Source organism: Conger conger, chromosome 7, assembly GCF_963514075.1.
Source record: "Conger conger chromosome 7, fConCon1.1, whole genome shotgun sequence".
NCBI lineage: Eukaryota > Metazoa > Chordata > Actinopteri > Anguilliformes > Congridae > Conger > Conger conger.
This window is the reverse complement of record NC_083766.1, coordinates 25,068,397-25,082,711: the sequence shown is the minus strand read 5'-3', so window position 1 is coordinate 25,082,711 and position 14,315 is coordinate 25,068,397. Positions and strand designations below refer to the sequence as shown.

The following is a 14,315-nucleotide window of genomic DNA, read 5'->3' as shown; positions in this document are numbered from 1 at the left end:
ACGACCAACGTTGATCAGACAGGGCTCCTACCTTGAGTCTTTCTGAAACGCCGTCATTGAAGCTGATGGTGAACTCCTCCACCTTCGGCACCTTCTTACTCTTCTTCTGGTCCGTCTGATATTCGGTCCGTGTCTTCACCACAACCTAAAAGCAGTGAGAAATAAATTAAGCGATTAAGGAATTAATTCATTATCATGTGATCTCACATCCCATCCCTTCGCCCAGCCCACTGCCACCGCCAACCATTGGCCTGTGCTCGCAGACCCGTCATGCAGATGGCGAGTGAACACCTTCCCACGTTTAACCAATCACATTTCAGGGATAAAGTCTGCGCTGTGTACTTGTCGCTCATCACTGCGTGACCAATTAATCGAGTGCTCCCCTTCCTAGTACTCTGTTTTATTAAGGACGTCGGGCGCTTGCAGTCGTGACGGATCAAGGAACGTGTTTATTAATTTAAGTCCTCCAGGGGCTTCCCGTTTCTCATTTAACAGGGAGCTTGGACTCAATACGCTCTATGACTAATTCTTTACAGAAAGCACCAAATAGAATTTGATTGATTGAAATTTGATTATTTGCGTCCTAAAGCCTGCTGGATGAGCCTCTTGAACCGAAGCCTCCATCGCTCTGCTCTACCAGCTCTCCAGTCCCTCCGTCATTTCATTTTCCGGCCGAATGTTCGTCCCCTGTTTTCCTTTCTCCACATCGCACACCTCCGCAATTTGTTCCACAAAATTGGAAGTGGCTGTTATCATTAACGGCGCCTTTCCTCCCGCGGAGGTAATGAGCGCTCCCAGGGGGAGCGAGACGCACTCTCCCGTTTGTAATTGTAGTCAGCGACGGGCGTCCATAACTCAGGGGAGGCAACGGTTAATTTGGATGGATTTGCTAGATGATATCCGCACCCGGAGAAGGACTTAGAGCGGGCTCATTTATCCGTAGCTCACAGAGCACGATAAATCTCCCCATGCTCTCCAAACAGCACTCACTGACGATGCTCAACGCGTGTAAACGAAGGCTTCTTTAACCCATCAGTGGGGTAGATAAACAAGGGCGAAATGTTCAAACCTGGATAAATTAAGTGTCGGTGGAAACTGGAACTGTTGCATATAGACTATGTCCACGCAATGAGAGTCTGTTGTGTGGTTCTGAAAGAACTAGGTTTTGAAAGAACTGGCAGTTGGTTGACCAGTTCAGACCAGCTACATACTCAACATGGTTTGACCAGCTCAAGCTAGGTTTTGAAGTTGGTCATTCCTAGCTGGTCAAAGTTGGATTTTACACCAGAGTAGCTTGTCTTCAATACTAAAGAAAATATTCAAGTAATTGTTTGCAGCACAAAGATAAATCATCCCTTTCAATTGGTCTAAAAGGCCTGGGCAGAGACTTACAAATGAGTCCAGTTTGCTTTCATAATGTTGATGGCCCAATGTAATTTGCCATTTAGGAGGTCAGTAAGTGTACTCCACAAAGTCCATTTGATGTGCTCTCTGATCTTTTGATTGAATTAGAGGGAACACAATTAGAATCAAAATAAAGGTTCCTTACATTACATCTACATTTAATTCTTAATTCTCCCAAGCATTTCCTGGCTGCACTGCAGACACAAACAAATCTTTCTACAAAAATATTATTTTTATTCAGGGGATGCACAGAATTCTGGAACCAAAGTATCTTAAAAGCATCTTATCTAATCACAGTTGGGAATATAAAAGAAATAGCCAGTAATACATTTCACATGATACATCATTTTAGTTACGATATCTGAAAATGTTGCTGTCGTTGTGTCTGTGATATTATTTTCTAGCAACAGGTTGTCACTCTCCGAGCTGTTTCTCCAGTCAGCTATTTCCTCTGGTCACTTAGTGAGGATGGTTGCTCATTTGAAACTCTCGATGCAAAACGACCTCTAACCCCCGATTCTGAAACTCCGTCGTGCTCCCCCCCCCCCTCACTGCCCTTCTTCCTATCCGTTCAAAGGCTCACAAACACAACAGCAACACTATCCTCCCCAGCCGCTGTTTGAAATGATGTAAACACTTAGAGGAATATTACCCCCCTGGGGCGCAATATGGGAACTATAGCAGCACCGTGCTGCTTACACTGACACAGCCCATATATACAGGCCAATAAACCCTGTAATCCAAAGCCCAAATAGCACGTTGACCGCAACCACCTCTTCTTGCGTGTGGTAAGCATTCATTGCAAGGTTGTATGGTCATGTTCTTCAGGAATATTGTTTCGTGTGGCATAGCAAAAGACTTAGAGAATTAGCCATAACTACAGACAGAGAATCTTTATATTACACAACAAATGTGTAGCAGACACCTTTATCTGGGATTTTTTATACGGCCTACAGTTTACATAAACAGCAGCAATATGTGTGTGTGGGGGTAGCAAGTGAGCATCTGCAACAAGATGACGTCGACCCCCCTAGAATCACAACAAGCAACTTAGCCTATAAGTAGCCTATAGCCTTGTGGCTAAGGTGCTTGACTGTGACCAAGAAGATGGGTGGTTGGTATAGCCACAGTAAGATCTGTGCTGCTAAAGGCCCTTGAGCAAGGCCCTTATCCCCATATTGCTCCAGGGTGGACTGGCCCCTGCTCAGCTTAAAGCATCAGCCAAATAATTGTAATGCAATGTAGCTGTGGACGGTGAATTCAGCTCAGTAAGCCACGGCAATCACACTGTGTCTGCTGGTGTATGCAGAAAATCGAGGGCTGCAATTCAGAAACCAAGAGAGACACTGTTAAAAACAACACCCATTAACACAGTTGTTTGGATGGCTGGGCAGAGACCTGACCACCGCACCCTCCTTTCAGTAAGAGCTATGGACCGGCTGCCATCTTGTGCCTGTCTCCTCTTACCATAGGTCTTAATTAAGACCCAATGAGTAACTGCCTGCTTGTCGTAGTACAAAAATGAAAAATGACAAAAACACCTTCCTCTTTTTTTTCCAAACTGACTTGTGAATTAATCACTTCCGCTGCTGCGAGGATTTTCATTCACACCCGTTTTTGTCATCCGGAGTAGATAAAAGGTGAAAGGTCATCACTGCTGTCAGAGGCCCAGTCCAGTCAGCGAGGCAGGTCAGAGCTCAGGGATACGGCAGCCCGCCGGAGCCCACAGGTGCTCCACACCAGACCCCTCGCTCTCTCTCTCTCGCTCGCCCTCTGAGCTCACACCTGCCCCGGGGACGCGTCTGTCCGCCTGCCCCGGTGACGGATGGGAGAAAGAGTCGCCACGCTGACATATTAACCTTCCGCCTCCCCAGAGATTATCCGCGGAAACGCGGGAGACCGCTCCAGCTGGCAGGTGCGGCGAGCGGACAGGGCCCCACCCCCGTCCCACCCCCGTGTCGGGGAGCAGATTGATCCCCGCCAGGCTGTGATCCCCGCTTCCTGTGTGAGGCGCCGGCGCGTTCTGGCCAGCGGGGGTGTCGATTCACCCCCCTGCCGATTCAGCCGAACATCGGGTGAGCCCACCCCCCCCCCCCCCCCCCCGCATCGGAGAATTATCCAGAACTACCGTTCCATTCAAATTCATTCATGTCACTGCAGTCGTGTCTAAATATTCCACTTGATTTATGGAAAGGAGGATTGTTTGTCAGGATGAATAAAGTTCACGTTGGTCGATATTTCAGGTGAAGTAAATCGGATGTGTTTTACTGCACAACGGCCGAATGGAAAAAAGTCACCTTGAATCTTAGCTATTCTGATTTAAACAATATTTATAGGTGGCATTTACCCATTTCAGCTGACAAGCAAGTAGTGCCTGTATGCCTGGATTACATTTAGCAAACCTACAGCCATTTTTCACATCTTTTTCTTTGCCAAGATTATCACTACATGGGTCCATGACATCACCAGAAACCTAAGTACGGAGGAAAACAACTATATTTTGGCAAGTGGAGTGTGTGTGTGTGCATGTTTCTGTGTGTGTGTGTGTGTGTGTGTGTGGTATATGCATGTTTGTGGGAGTGTGGTATGTGTGTGTGTGTGTGTGTGAGAGAGAGAGTTGTGTGTGTGTCCTGTACAAGCAAAATATCAAGGACATTACTGAAAAAACTGATCTAAGAGACCATGGTTACAGGAGGTTTAACCTTCACTTCAGGGCCAGAGAAAAATAAATGGCTCCACTGAAATGTTCATTCACAAATAGCAGCGACCTCAAGCTAATGTGTGCATGTGTATCATGTCATAATGAAACTACAGCTCCACGCAGGAATTGGATATCAGTCACTTACACTATGACTTCTCAAAGGACTTGCTTGTATCATATAATGACACTGCCACACAAGAGCATTGTTCTTAAGGCCCAAGGTAAAGTATAATGCACAGATCAGAGAACTGCTGGTTTTCCACCCACCCTTTACCTGGAGGTCAGCCATGAAGAGTCTGGCCAATCAGTAGCACTAGTTGTTCACTTAAGTACGCAGGAGAAAATTAAAACCAGTGCTGGATTTGAAGGCCAGATTTGATTATCCCAAACATTTTAACAAAAGTATTCCCCCCAACGTAAGGCATCTGATTAGCTTCCACCTCCCATAAGCTCAGAGCATACTGGTATATCACAATGGATAATCATTTTTTTCTGGAAAAATATCATCAAAACTATCATATCAGCAAGTCCAACAAGCACATTAAAAAACATGTAGGGCTTACTGGACACAAATCTGGTTGCCTTCTGGACCAGAGGTGGCCAACCAGGTGCTGGAGAGCTGCAGGGTCTGCTGGCTTTCGTTGTTACACAGCACTTAACTGATCAATTAAATCAGCCAGTTACACAGTTAACTCACCTCACCTTGATCCCTTGTGGTTGTTGTACTTAAGGTAAAGACAAAAACCAGCAAGACCCTGCAGCTCCACAGAACCACAGCTCTAAATCCATAAATTAACCCATTTCCCTGATTTCTGAGCCGCAGAAATCAAAACGTAAATGAGTTGATGTGGTGTCTTACAGAGTCCTTCACAAAAGCGATTAGATCTATTCAGCGTCATAGCCCGGTATATTCTAAACCAGGGGTGGGCACTTCCAGTCCTGTAGGGCGGGAGTGTCTGCAGGTTTTTGTTTCCATCAATTACCCTGGCTAATTGAGCTATTTGGCTGGTAACACCAACACTGGTTCACTCGTAGATTAGATCACAGCAAAACGTTTCGTGCTGGGACACAGGAACGCTTTTCGGTTGTCAGTCATCATGAAATGCAGCTAAAATGGGAAATGGTGTAAATGTCAGGGATAATTAAGTAATTAAAGCCAGAAGCTGGCATGGAAGCCAGAAACAGATATGGCCCTCGCTGTCCGCCTTTGTGCTAAACCGCTCACAAGGGACAGGCATCCCCGATCCCGGACACAGAGATCCAGCTTTCTGGTTGTGGTTCCACCAAAACCTCGGTCCACATACAGTAATGTGGCTTCATTAACACAGCTGACTATGTGCTGGAGGTTCTGACAAGTCCCCCATTCAACATCTTAAATATTTATGCACAGATTCCTAATAATCAATCAAACTGTACGATCAAGCAGGGTTGAACAAACACCAGAAACATCCACGCACTCTGAAAGCAGGCTAGCCTCCCATTGTTCCTGCAGTGGTTCGTTGGACCTAATAATGTTTCCTAGATTACCCACAGACGTGATAAATGTTCTTGACATTATGTGTTAAAGCTAGCCGGCCACCATAAAAAAAATGTGTTCATAAAAAAACTGCCTACGGCAACTGCCGAATGCATGTCTTACTTGAATTCCCTACACCTTAACATGAAAAATGTGACTGCCTTTTCATGGTTGGAAATAAAAATGTAAATCATTGCATTTAAAGTTCAGAATGACACCATACAGAATAAGAGCGGTTTTAAAAAAGCTTTAGATAGAGCTCTAAAGGGTGGACAGCTGAGGTTTTATAAAATATGACCCAAAGGCTTGTATGCAATCAATTTACCTGTTTTATTCGCATAGGCTCGGTCTCATTGCCCTGCTTTCAGAATGAGCTTGGGGGGCTTTGTAAAATGCCAAATTTAAGCCCCTGCGTTTGTCTATATGAAGGACGCAGATGGGTATTTATATCCCATGGAATTAAGCGGCTAACACTAATACAAATTATCTCAAAGTGATTGATGAATGTCGTTAAGGTTATTTTTGCATTATTCCACGCGTTGTTTACGCAATGGCAGTCCTTTGTGCTCCTGACGCTCGATTCTGTCAATTATGACTGACTAATCACAGTGGATCCCATGAGGAAATTCGCAGCCCAGACAAAGGGTTAAAATAAGCCCTGTTTTATCGGGCGGGACCACCGAGAGGGATTTCAACGTGACAAGAAACTGGCTCACTGTCGTGTCCCCCCCCCCCCCCCCCCCCCAACAATTTCGCCACAGTCAGCGCTGATGAGCACAAATGAGTTCTCCCGTCTTCAACGGAAAATGGCCATGAAGTCTTTCCTTTTTCCATCATTTGATTAATAAAGAGCCCGGTTGTACAGAGCAAGCTCAAAACAGAGACAGCGCGGCTTACCTTATCTGGGGCCGGATACTGAAGCTGATTGACATCCAGGGGCGTGATGAGAGGAACGTTTTTAAAGCCATCCTCCACACTGGCCGTTTTGGTGCCTTTGTCTTGCAAATAACTCCCCAATTTAACCATCTTCAGCAAATCCCTGGCGTTTTAGTTTCCTCCCTAAAAGCGAAGCCACAACAGACGCGCATCAATCATTGTTAATAAACCAGCCTTTGTTTGTCTGATATTGCACCTTCTGCCAACGGAACTGCTTTTCCACCTAAAAGCCAGTGATTCGAAAACATTTCTTAATCGTTTTATTTATTTATTTTTCCATCACAACCATCACAATACAGAATACCTGTCCCTGTAAACAGGCATAGGCTGCAACCTGCATCACTGGGCTCACATATATTTTAGTGCACACAAAGTATTCTAAACATAAATCTTTGCATATGCTATTTTGTAATAAAATAAGTATATCTTCCGCGGATGCTTAGACATGACACCTAGTTATTGAAAACGGTTCATTGACATTCAAAAATGTAAGAAAACAGTCATCTGTACAAAATATAAAGCAATAAAACGCGTTCGGACACCCACAAGACAGACAAAATAGCAAATGGGGTAAAGTTCCAAACTTACAGCAAAATAATGATAGCCAACTCAAGCGAAATACAAAATTACATATATTTTTCCGTTCGTTACATCTGGCTACACCTGCAACGGTCCATCCATCCTCCTGAAGTAGCCTGTACAAAATATTAAAACACATATATTTAAACAATACTTACTGGATAGATAATATTGTATGAAGCAGCCTCTTTCTTGTAACGCGGATCCTCTAGTCAGGCTATATTTTACAATAACAAAGGTGAAGAACAGATATGTAGTTGCGGACGGGCGGAGACGCGCTTAGCCTACGCTTAAAAGAACTGCTTGACGATGAGAGAAGCGTAGCCAGGCAGCGCGCTGCGAAACTGACGGCTGGCGCAGCGTCTAGCCTGCAGATCCAAACAAACACTGGCCCTTTTGCTTTGCAGCTGGCGCCACTAGGGGGATTTCCAATTCAAACAAAATTCGGTGTTTGGTCTGCAATAACTGACAGGAAAAAAAGCTTATTACTCCACAACCGGCCTGTTACTTTGTCTGTTGCGCCACCTGTCGACGAAACACATGGATGCACCCATAGGATAGTTGATCTGATAGGCATGGGTGCCGCCAGCTTACTTATCTACTACTGAGTATATAAGTTGACACGTGTATACTCAATAGTAGGCAAGTAAGCTGTTTTGGACACTGCGCAGGTTTCAATCTCTATTGTTAAAATTCGTGAAATTATACGCCTTAATGCGGCGACGTTAGATGAACGTGTTTTGAAATTAGGTGAGCCTTAAGTGTTTAATTTAGACCTTGTTGTGGAAAATATCTAAAATGTATTTGTATTGTTTTATCCTAGGACCCCAGTCAGGTTCAGTTTGACGCAGATGCCCTGTGCCTCCCAGTATAAATGATCTAATTCATGATCTAGTTAAACATCAAATTAACGTCAGCCTCTGCTGCCATTCCTGAATTCTGTGAGCACTTTAGCCTTTAAATGGTCCCCTCCGAAAGTGATTGTGGGTAGGTTAATGGCTGTGTGAATACGTGTGGACTGGTGAGTCGGCCATTCTGGCTTTGACTTTTGCATACAGTAGGATAATTAAGCTCTGGCTTTGGGAAGTTGAAATATCAGCATACATATGCAAAGCCTTACAAATATGGCTGCTACCATAGATATTGAAACCTGACATGCTGCATCATGTTTGTCATTAGTTAGTACAATAGCTTGTTGTTACAATATCATTTTTATATAGACCCTATTCATAGAATTATTATACATTTATGAGGTATCATGATTCAGTCAATTAGCATATTTCATTATATTTCAAATGAAAGTGTTGCTAGGGCAGTTGCCATAGAGTGGTTACGTAACTCCTATATTATTTATAGTGCTTGTTTGTCAGTTGGCTATTCAGTCTGAATACAAGCAATTGCCCTGCTATTGTCGAGTGTTTAGTACATTTAGTTCAGCACAGTTCTGCACCATTCTGCACGGAATGGCGGAAAAAGCGATGTGTGTTCTGGTGCAAAATGGCCACTGTCGACTGTATTATTCTGTCACAGAAGTGAGTCATCCCTGCACCGAGTGCTTTGAGATCACAGCATAAAAAGGCGCTATATAAACGCAATACATTATAATTATCATATGGGATACAGTAATGGTTGCACAAATCATATTTTCATAAATGGAAATGAATCTTGATCAATGGAAATTAGGAGAGGATAAATTCTGCACAGATATTAGCAAGTATTTTTCAGACAGACTGTGTGGAACAGTTTGCCAGGTCATGTGGTGGAGGCAGAAGCACTGGGGGTTTTCAAGACCAGGCATGACACGGTGCTCGTCACTATCTAGATCGCGGGCAAACTAAGCGGTGGGTATACTTTAGTGGCAGGAAAAGGCGAGCGTTGCTGGGATGAACTACCAGTTTACATGATTATGTTATGTTATGTGTTCCATGCTAAAATATCAGTTGATCTCAAGTAATGCCTATTTACATTCACGACCGAAAGCTGCCTCAAACTGATGGCTGACAAAGCAAACATGTATCTCCAGTAAGTAACAAATAATCTGTGGAAGGTCTTGAGTAATCTTGAACTAGAGTTCAATATTATTCCAATGTTACAACAATAACAATAATTCTGTTAATAACATATTCTCACCGGCACTAATACAGACCCAACAGCATCACATCAGGCCATATATATAGCATAGCAACTGTAACCAAACAATGTTTCTGTGGACAGAGAAAACAGATTAAACAAGGTAGCATACAGAAACCAAGGCAATGTCTTTTTATAACAGTAGCATGGGGCGACATGGCTCAGACAGTAAGAGCAGTCGTCTGGCAGTCGGAGGGCTGCCGGTTCGATCCCCCACCCAGGCTGTGTTGAAGTGTCCCTGAGCAAGACACCTAACCCCCAAATGCTCCTGACGAGCTGGTCGGGGCCTTGCATGGCAGCCAATCGCCGTCGGTGTGTGAGTGTGTGTATGAATGGGTGAATGGAGAAGCATCAATTGTACAGCGCTTTGGATAAAGGCGCTATATAAATTCCTGCCATTTACCATTTAGTTGTAAATATGAAATATTAAGTGATGGCAGTAGTTACAATAGTTCATCGATTCTGGATATTTTAAAATGGTGAGGAGAACGCATGCAGACTGCATATTCTGCTCTGCATCCAGCGTTTACATTTTGTAGCTTGAAGGTGGTCAATCCCACAACCCCAACTGCAGGGGCGTGTCCAATGGGGTGGCACTGGCTACCTCTGGAATTTGATTGGCCGCCTCTATTTTTCCACCAAACTTGGGACATTATCATTGGCTAATATAACTGTTGGTAATAGTGTGGCCCCCTCTTACCAAGTCTATGACTCCCCTGGCCAACCCATGAAGAAAATTCAGGTCACCACCCAGCTGAAGTTAATAAACTTTAACCCAGGCAGTCAAAAGGGGAAGCATGTAGCAGAGTAATATACACTGGCACTGAGCATTGTTCTGAGTTAATAATCTTTTGACATGAGCTCCACGGTTTATTCGAAACCTTTGTCGAGACTGGTGCACGGAGAATATTCCGGAGCTTTGGGACAATGGATCACTCAGCACGATTCCAGCAACATGGTGACATTGTTTGAAGGGGAGGGAGTTGAATTCCTGTAACCTGATTTATTGTCATGACCTTTGAGACATTAAATTGAAGGTCACATTGTACACCTTTCCAGTGTTTTATTGTTTTATTGATAGCCATAAGAAGATGTTAGTGTGAGTTTAAGCACCAAAAACGTTTTACATGTCCATTCTCCAGCACCACTCATAAGCTTTGCCAAGAATAGGCTGTTTTAGTGACCGTGTCTTTAAGGCTCATTAATAACAATTAACCTCTGTTACGATTGGCTGGCTAGCTCCACAACAAACTCAATGCCATTCAGTGATTGGATTTCTTCCGGCTACAAAGTGGGCTGTGCTGAAGGGGGACATATGCAAATTAGCGTATAGTTATGATGTCATAACGTTACGGAAGTCCAAACGACTCGTTTAAATACGGTTTCTTAATACGGATTGTGTGGATTTCTATGGGGACTGTGTGTTTTGATACTTTGTGTTTTTATAGCACCTAATCCACATAGCACGGGAAATATATTTTCCACAACATTGGGACCTTTAAAGAATAGAATAGAACCTCTAGAAACTTCCCAGTGCATGAAATATTACAGGAAAGCCTCCAGATGTTGTTCAGTGTACATACTGAAGAAGTGGGAAAAAATATTGTAAGTGGGAGATATAAGACATTAAAATGAGCTTTTTTTCTTCTTTTTTCATTCACCAAGCAACCAATTGGATGAATGATTCCTGTTACTGGCTCATGTATCATTAACATTAAAAACGTTATTGAATTAAATACATTAGAAAATAAAAACACACCCTTAGAGGCAATTGAATGTTCTTGTGGAAAAACAAAAAGGAGCATCTGATTATCAGTTCAGGGAGTTTACATCAGTCTGCGTTTTATTTATCGAGCTTTCAAAGTCACCCTTTTCAGCCGAGAGGCCGATAAGGCCTGTGTTTTTTGGACTTTGGCATTTCTCTCCCTCTCTCTTTAAAGCACTTTCCCGGTTTTTAGAAACAGGAGTCTGCCGCCAGAAACAGGACCCGTTCACCATAACCTTTGTGCTTTCCAACGGAGAAAGAGATGATGTCATCGAAGCGCTCCATCGCGGCATTGACACTATTATTCCGGGTGCGTTTGCTGTAGCCGGATAGCCGTACGGTAGTGTGAGAACAAGGACGAGGAGGTTGGTGCCAGGAGTGAATATCGTTCGCCGAACACATAATTAGGATAAAAGGGTGAAGTCAACATGCTAGCAGCGCCCAGGGAGAGAAAACTACGCTCGCTTCTTCCATGACCTAATTCCAGGGGCAAACAGAAGCGTGTACCGATGTGTACCGCATAAATCACGTTTCACAACTACCAGCCTCCCCTGGCCACGAGCGGTTCTCCACATAAAGATAAGCCCACTTCATGCACAATTGTAATAAAATTAAGTATTATTATTTTTTTTATTTTTATTGAGGTGTACCTGATTCTAAAAACCACGAGATTGGATATTAGATAACATCCCTATTCAAGCCAGCAAGAACAGAGCAGCAGTGGTAAATTACACAACATAAAAATAACACACCCATAAACATACCACACACTACCATAAGAGGGCACTGCGGAGCACAGAAGCGATGACTTGCACACTAGCGTTGGGCCCGTACTGAAACGCAGTAGTGAATCAGCCGCCATGTCCAACATTAGCCCTCTGATACCGCACCGTGGAAACAGAACATGGAGTGACACCTGAAATAATTAATACCAGCATTTATTTAGAGCGTACAACTGCTCGTAATAATAACCAGAATAAATAGAACTACAAACACATTCATAATAAAAACAGTGGCTGGATGCATATCTGTAGCTTTAATCTTTTCTAATTCCACACGGTGACCCAGTTTGAGGCTGTGTGCCAGAGATGCTCTAATTGTGCGAAACCTTTTCCAGAAGGCAATGGTGCATCCATGTCTGTTCTACAAAGAGACTCCCAAATAAACAGCAGGAGATTTGTGTCTCTGCAAAGCTGTGCGAGTTCCAGTTTGGCAGCGAAACGGAAAATCAAGCCCTCTCGCAGTTCTCTCGTCACAGTTAAGTTTTATTCATTCAACATTTCACATTACAAATATTTAAAAATGATGCATATTGTTATAAATAGTTGGCTGCAAACAATTAAATAACATTAGATTTTTTTCTTTTTCGTTTTCACTAGGACTTCTATAGGCCAACTCCTAGAAATATGGACTTTTGCATTACATAACTTAATTAGAAAGAAAAATACAAAAATAGGAACTTATAAATGTGAATGACAATAAAAATTAAGGTGATATCTGAAGTAAAAAATGCTATTAATAAATACAACGACCTTCCCATACACAGTTAAAAACTACTGAAATTTCTGCCATTAAGTAACATCATTAACAGACAAATATTTAAATATCTTTTTTTTTCCTTCTGAAAGTGTGAACCATATATTGTGGAGAACAATATAGCAATTAGTAAAAACTAGACACTTTAACATATTAAAAGCTTCACCTCAAAAATATAACAAAAATCTGATCAAAATTATAAAAATTAATTATACATTCCAATTAAAAATATACCAATAAACTGCTAAATACATTATTGACCTAATAATTACAATGCAATCAATCACAGTAGCTTGAAATAAACAAAATAAGCAAATGAGCACAAAACTTTTAATATTTTAAAAATAACTTCAATTATTCATATTAGTACAAATAGTTGGATTTCTTTTCTTTTTTTCTTTTTTTACAAACACCAGCATGAAAAGGATTACAATAACAGTAGAAAATGACTATGAAAAACATATTAACATCTTCTTTAAATGTCTGCAATTAAAAATGGCATTAAAGAATTACATTGCAAAGATTCTTTATCTGAAAAAAGTTCAAAAAAAGTATTGCACATAACAACTCGAAGTTAACTTGCAACATTTACCACATTCAAGTCTTAAAGTCCACTTTCTCTATATGGGCTGAATGCCGCAGGAGAAAGGGGGAGTATGGGGGGGGGGGGGGGTGTGTGTGTACTGGGTGTGTGTGTGTATGGGGGGGGGGGGCGTGTATGTGTGTGTATGGGGGGGGGGGGGGGGGGTGTTTGTGGGTGAGTCATCAAGTCTTCTCAACAGTGTCCTAGAAGGTGTTAAAGTCCTGCGCTGCAAAATTAGAGTTTTTTGTTTGCGGAATCCTGCAAAGGTATCCATGTATGTGAAAGGTGGATGGAAAAGGGAGGGGGGGGCATATGAGGGGGGTGGGGAGGGGTGGGGCGATGCTCTTAAATTAAAGTTTAGAAACACGTCTGGTGCACAATCACAACAATTAAATTTCAAAAGCTATTTCCTGCATTTCTTATTTTCACTCTTTTTTTTTTTCCTTGTTGTCATGCATGCTAAAGGATTACAATAGGAGCTAGTTGGCAGTTCAAGAATATATATTATATATTTATATATATATTTATAATTTTTTTTTTTTTAATGTTAAAATATCTAAACACCTAACATCCATTCGTGTGATAAGTGAAAGCCTAACATGAACCAAATTTGCATTCGTATTATATTTCCACTGGTGAGAGAGCCCAAACATTACCATTTCCATCTACAGCAGCCAGGTACTGCACATGTAGATATACTTTTCTTATTTTTAAATATCAACATTAGATTAACAACTTTTTTAAATTTATTTTTGCCATGCTATAAGATCAGATTGTTTCGTGTATACATAAACATCTAGTGTAAAAGATATAAGATCTTTGATAACACACTGATCTTTTCCTCCGCAGGATTACCTGCGGGAGTCTCAACACCGGTGCACGCAAAAAAGTCAGAAAGATCCCTCAGCACTTAAGTTATAAAAAGCATAATTGAAAATAATGTATATTAAAATCACTCAACTTTTTTTTTTTTCTTTTAAATGAAATTTCCCATATATGCAGATCTCTCAGTAACAAAAGTACAAAAGCTACCTTTCACAACGTGGAAAAATTGAGGTATTGCAAAAAGGAGTTTTCCCATTTGTGAAAAATGTGCCTAAAATGACTGTTGGAAAACAAAAAAAAGATTTAGAAAAGTAGTGCATAATAAATGTTTATATGTGCA

At 42.0% G+C, this 14,315-nt stretch overlaps 1 protein-coding gene across 1 annotated transcript in view; it reads right to left on the bottom strand.

Moving 5' to 3' along the window:
* nsg2 (neuronal vesicle trafficking associated 2) overlaps window positions 1-7,536 on the bottom strand; it is a 33,317-nt gene extending 25,781 nt beyond the window's left edge. Inside the window, exons 1-3 of the mRNA XM_061249092.1 lie at window positions 7,295-7,536; window positions 6,519-6,680; window positions 32-145 (exon numbers count right to left, since the gene is read on the bottom strand). Coding sequence (XP_061105076.1) covers window positions 32-145; window positions 6,519-6,647 — 243 coding nt within the window. The 5' untranslated portion in view covers window positions 6,648-6,680; window positions 7,295-7,536. The remainder of the gene's footprint in view (window positions 1-31; window positions 146-6,518; window positions 6,681-7,294) is intronic.
* Window positions 7,537-14,315: the final 6,779 nt, after the last annotated feature.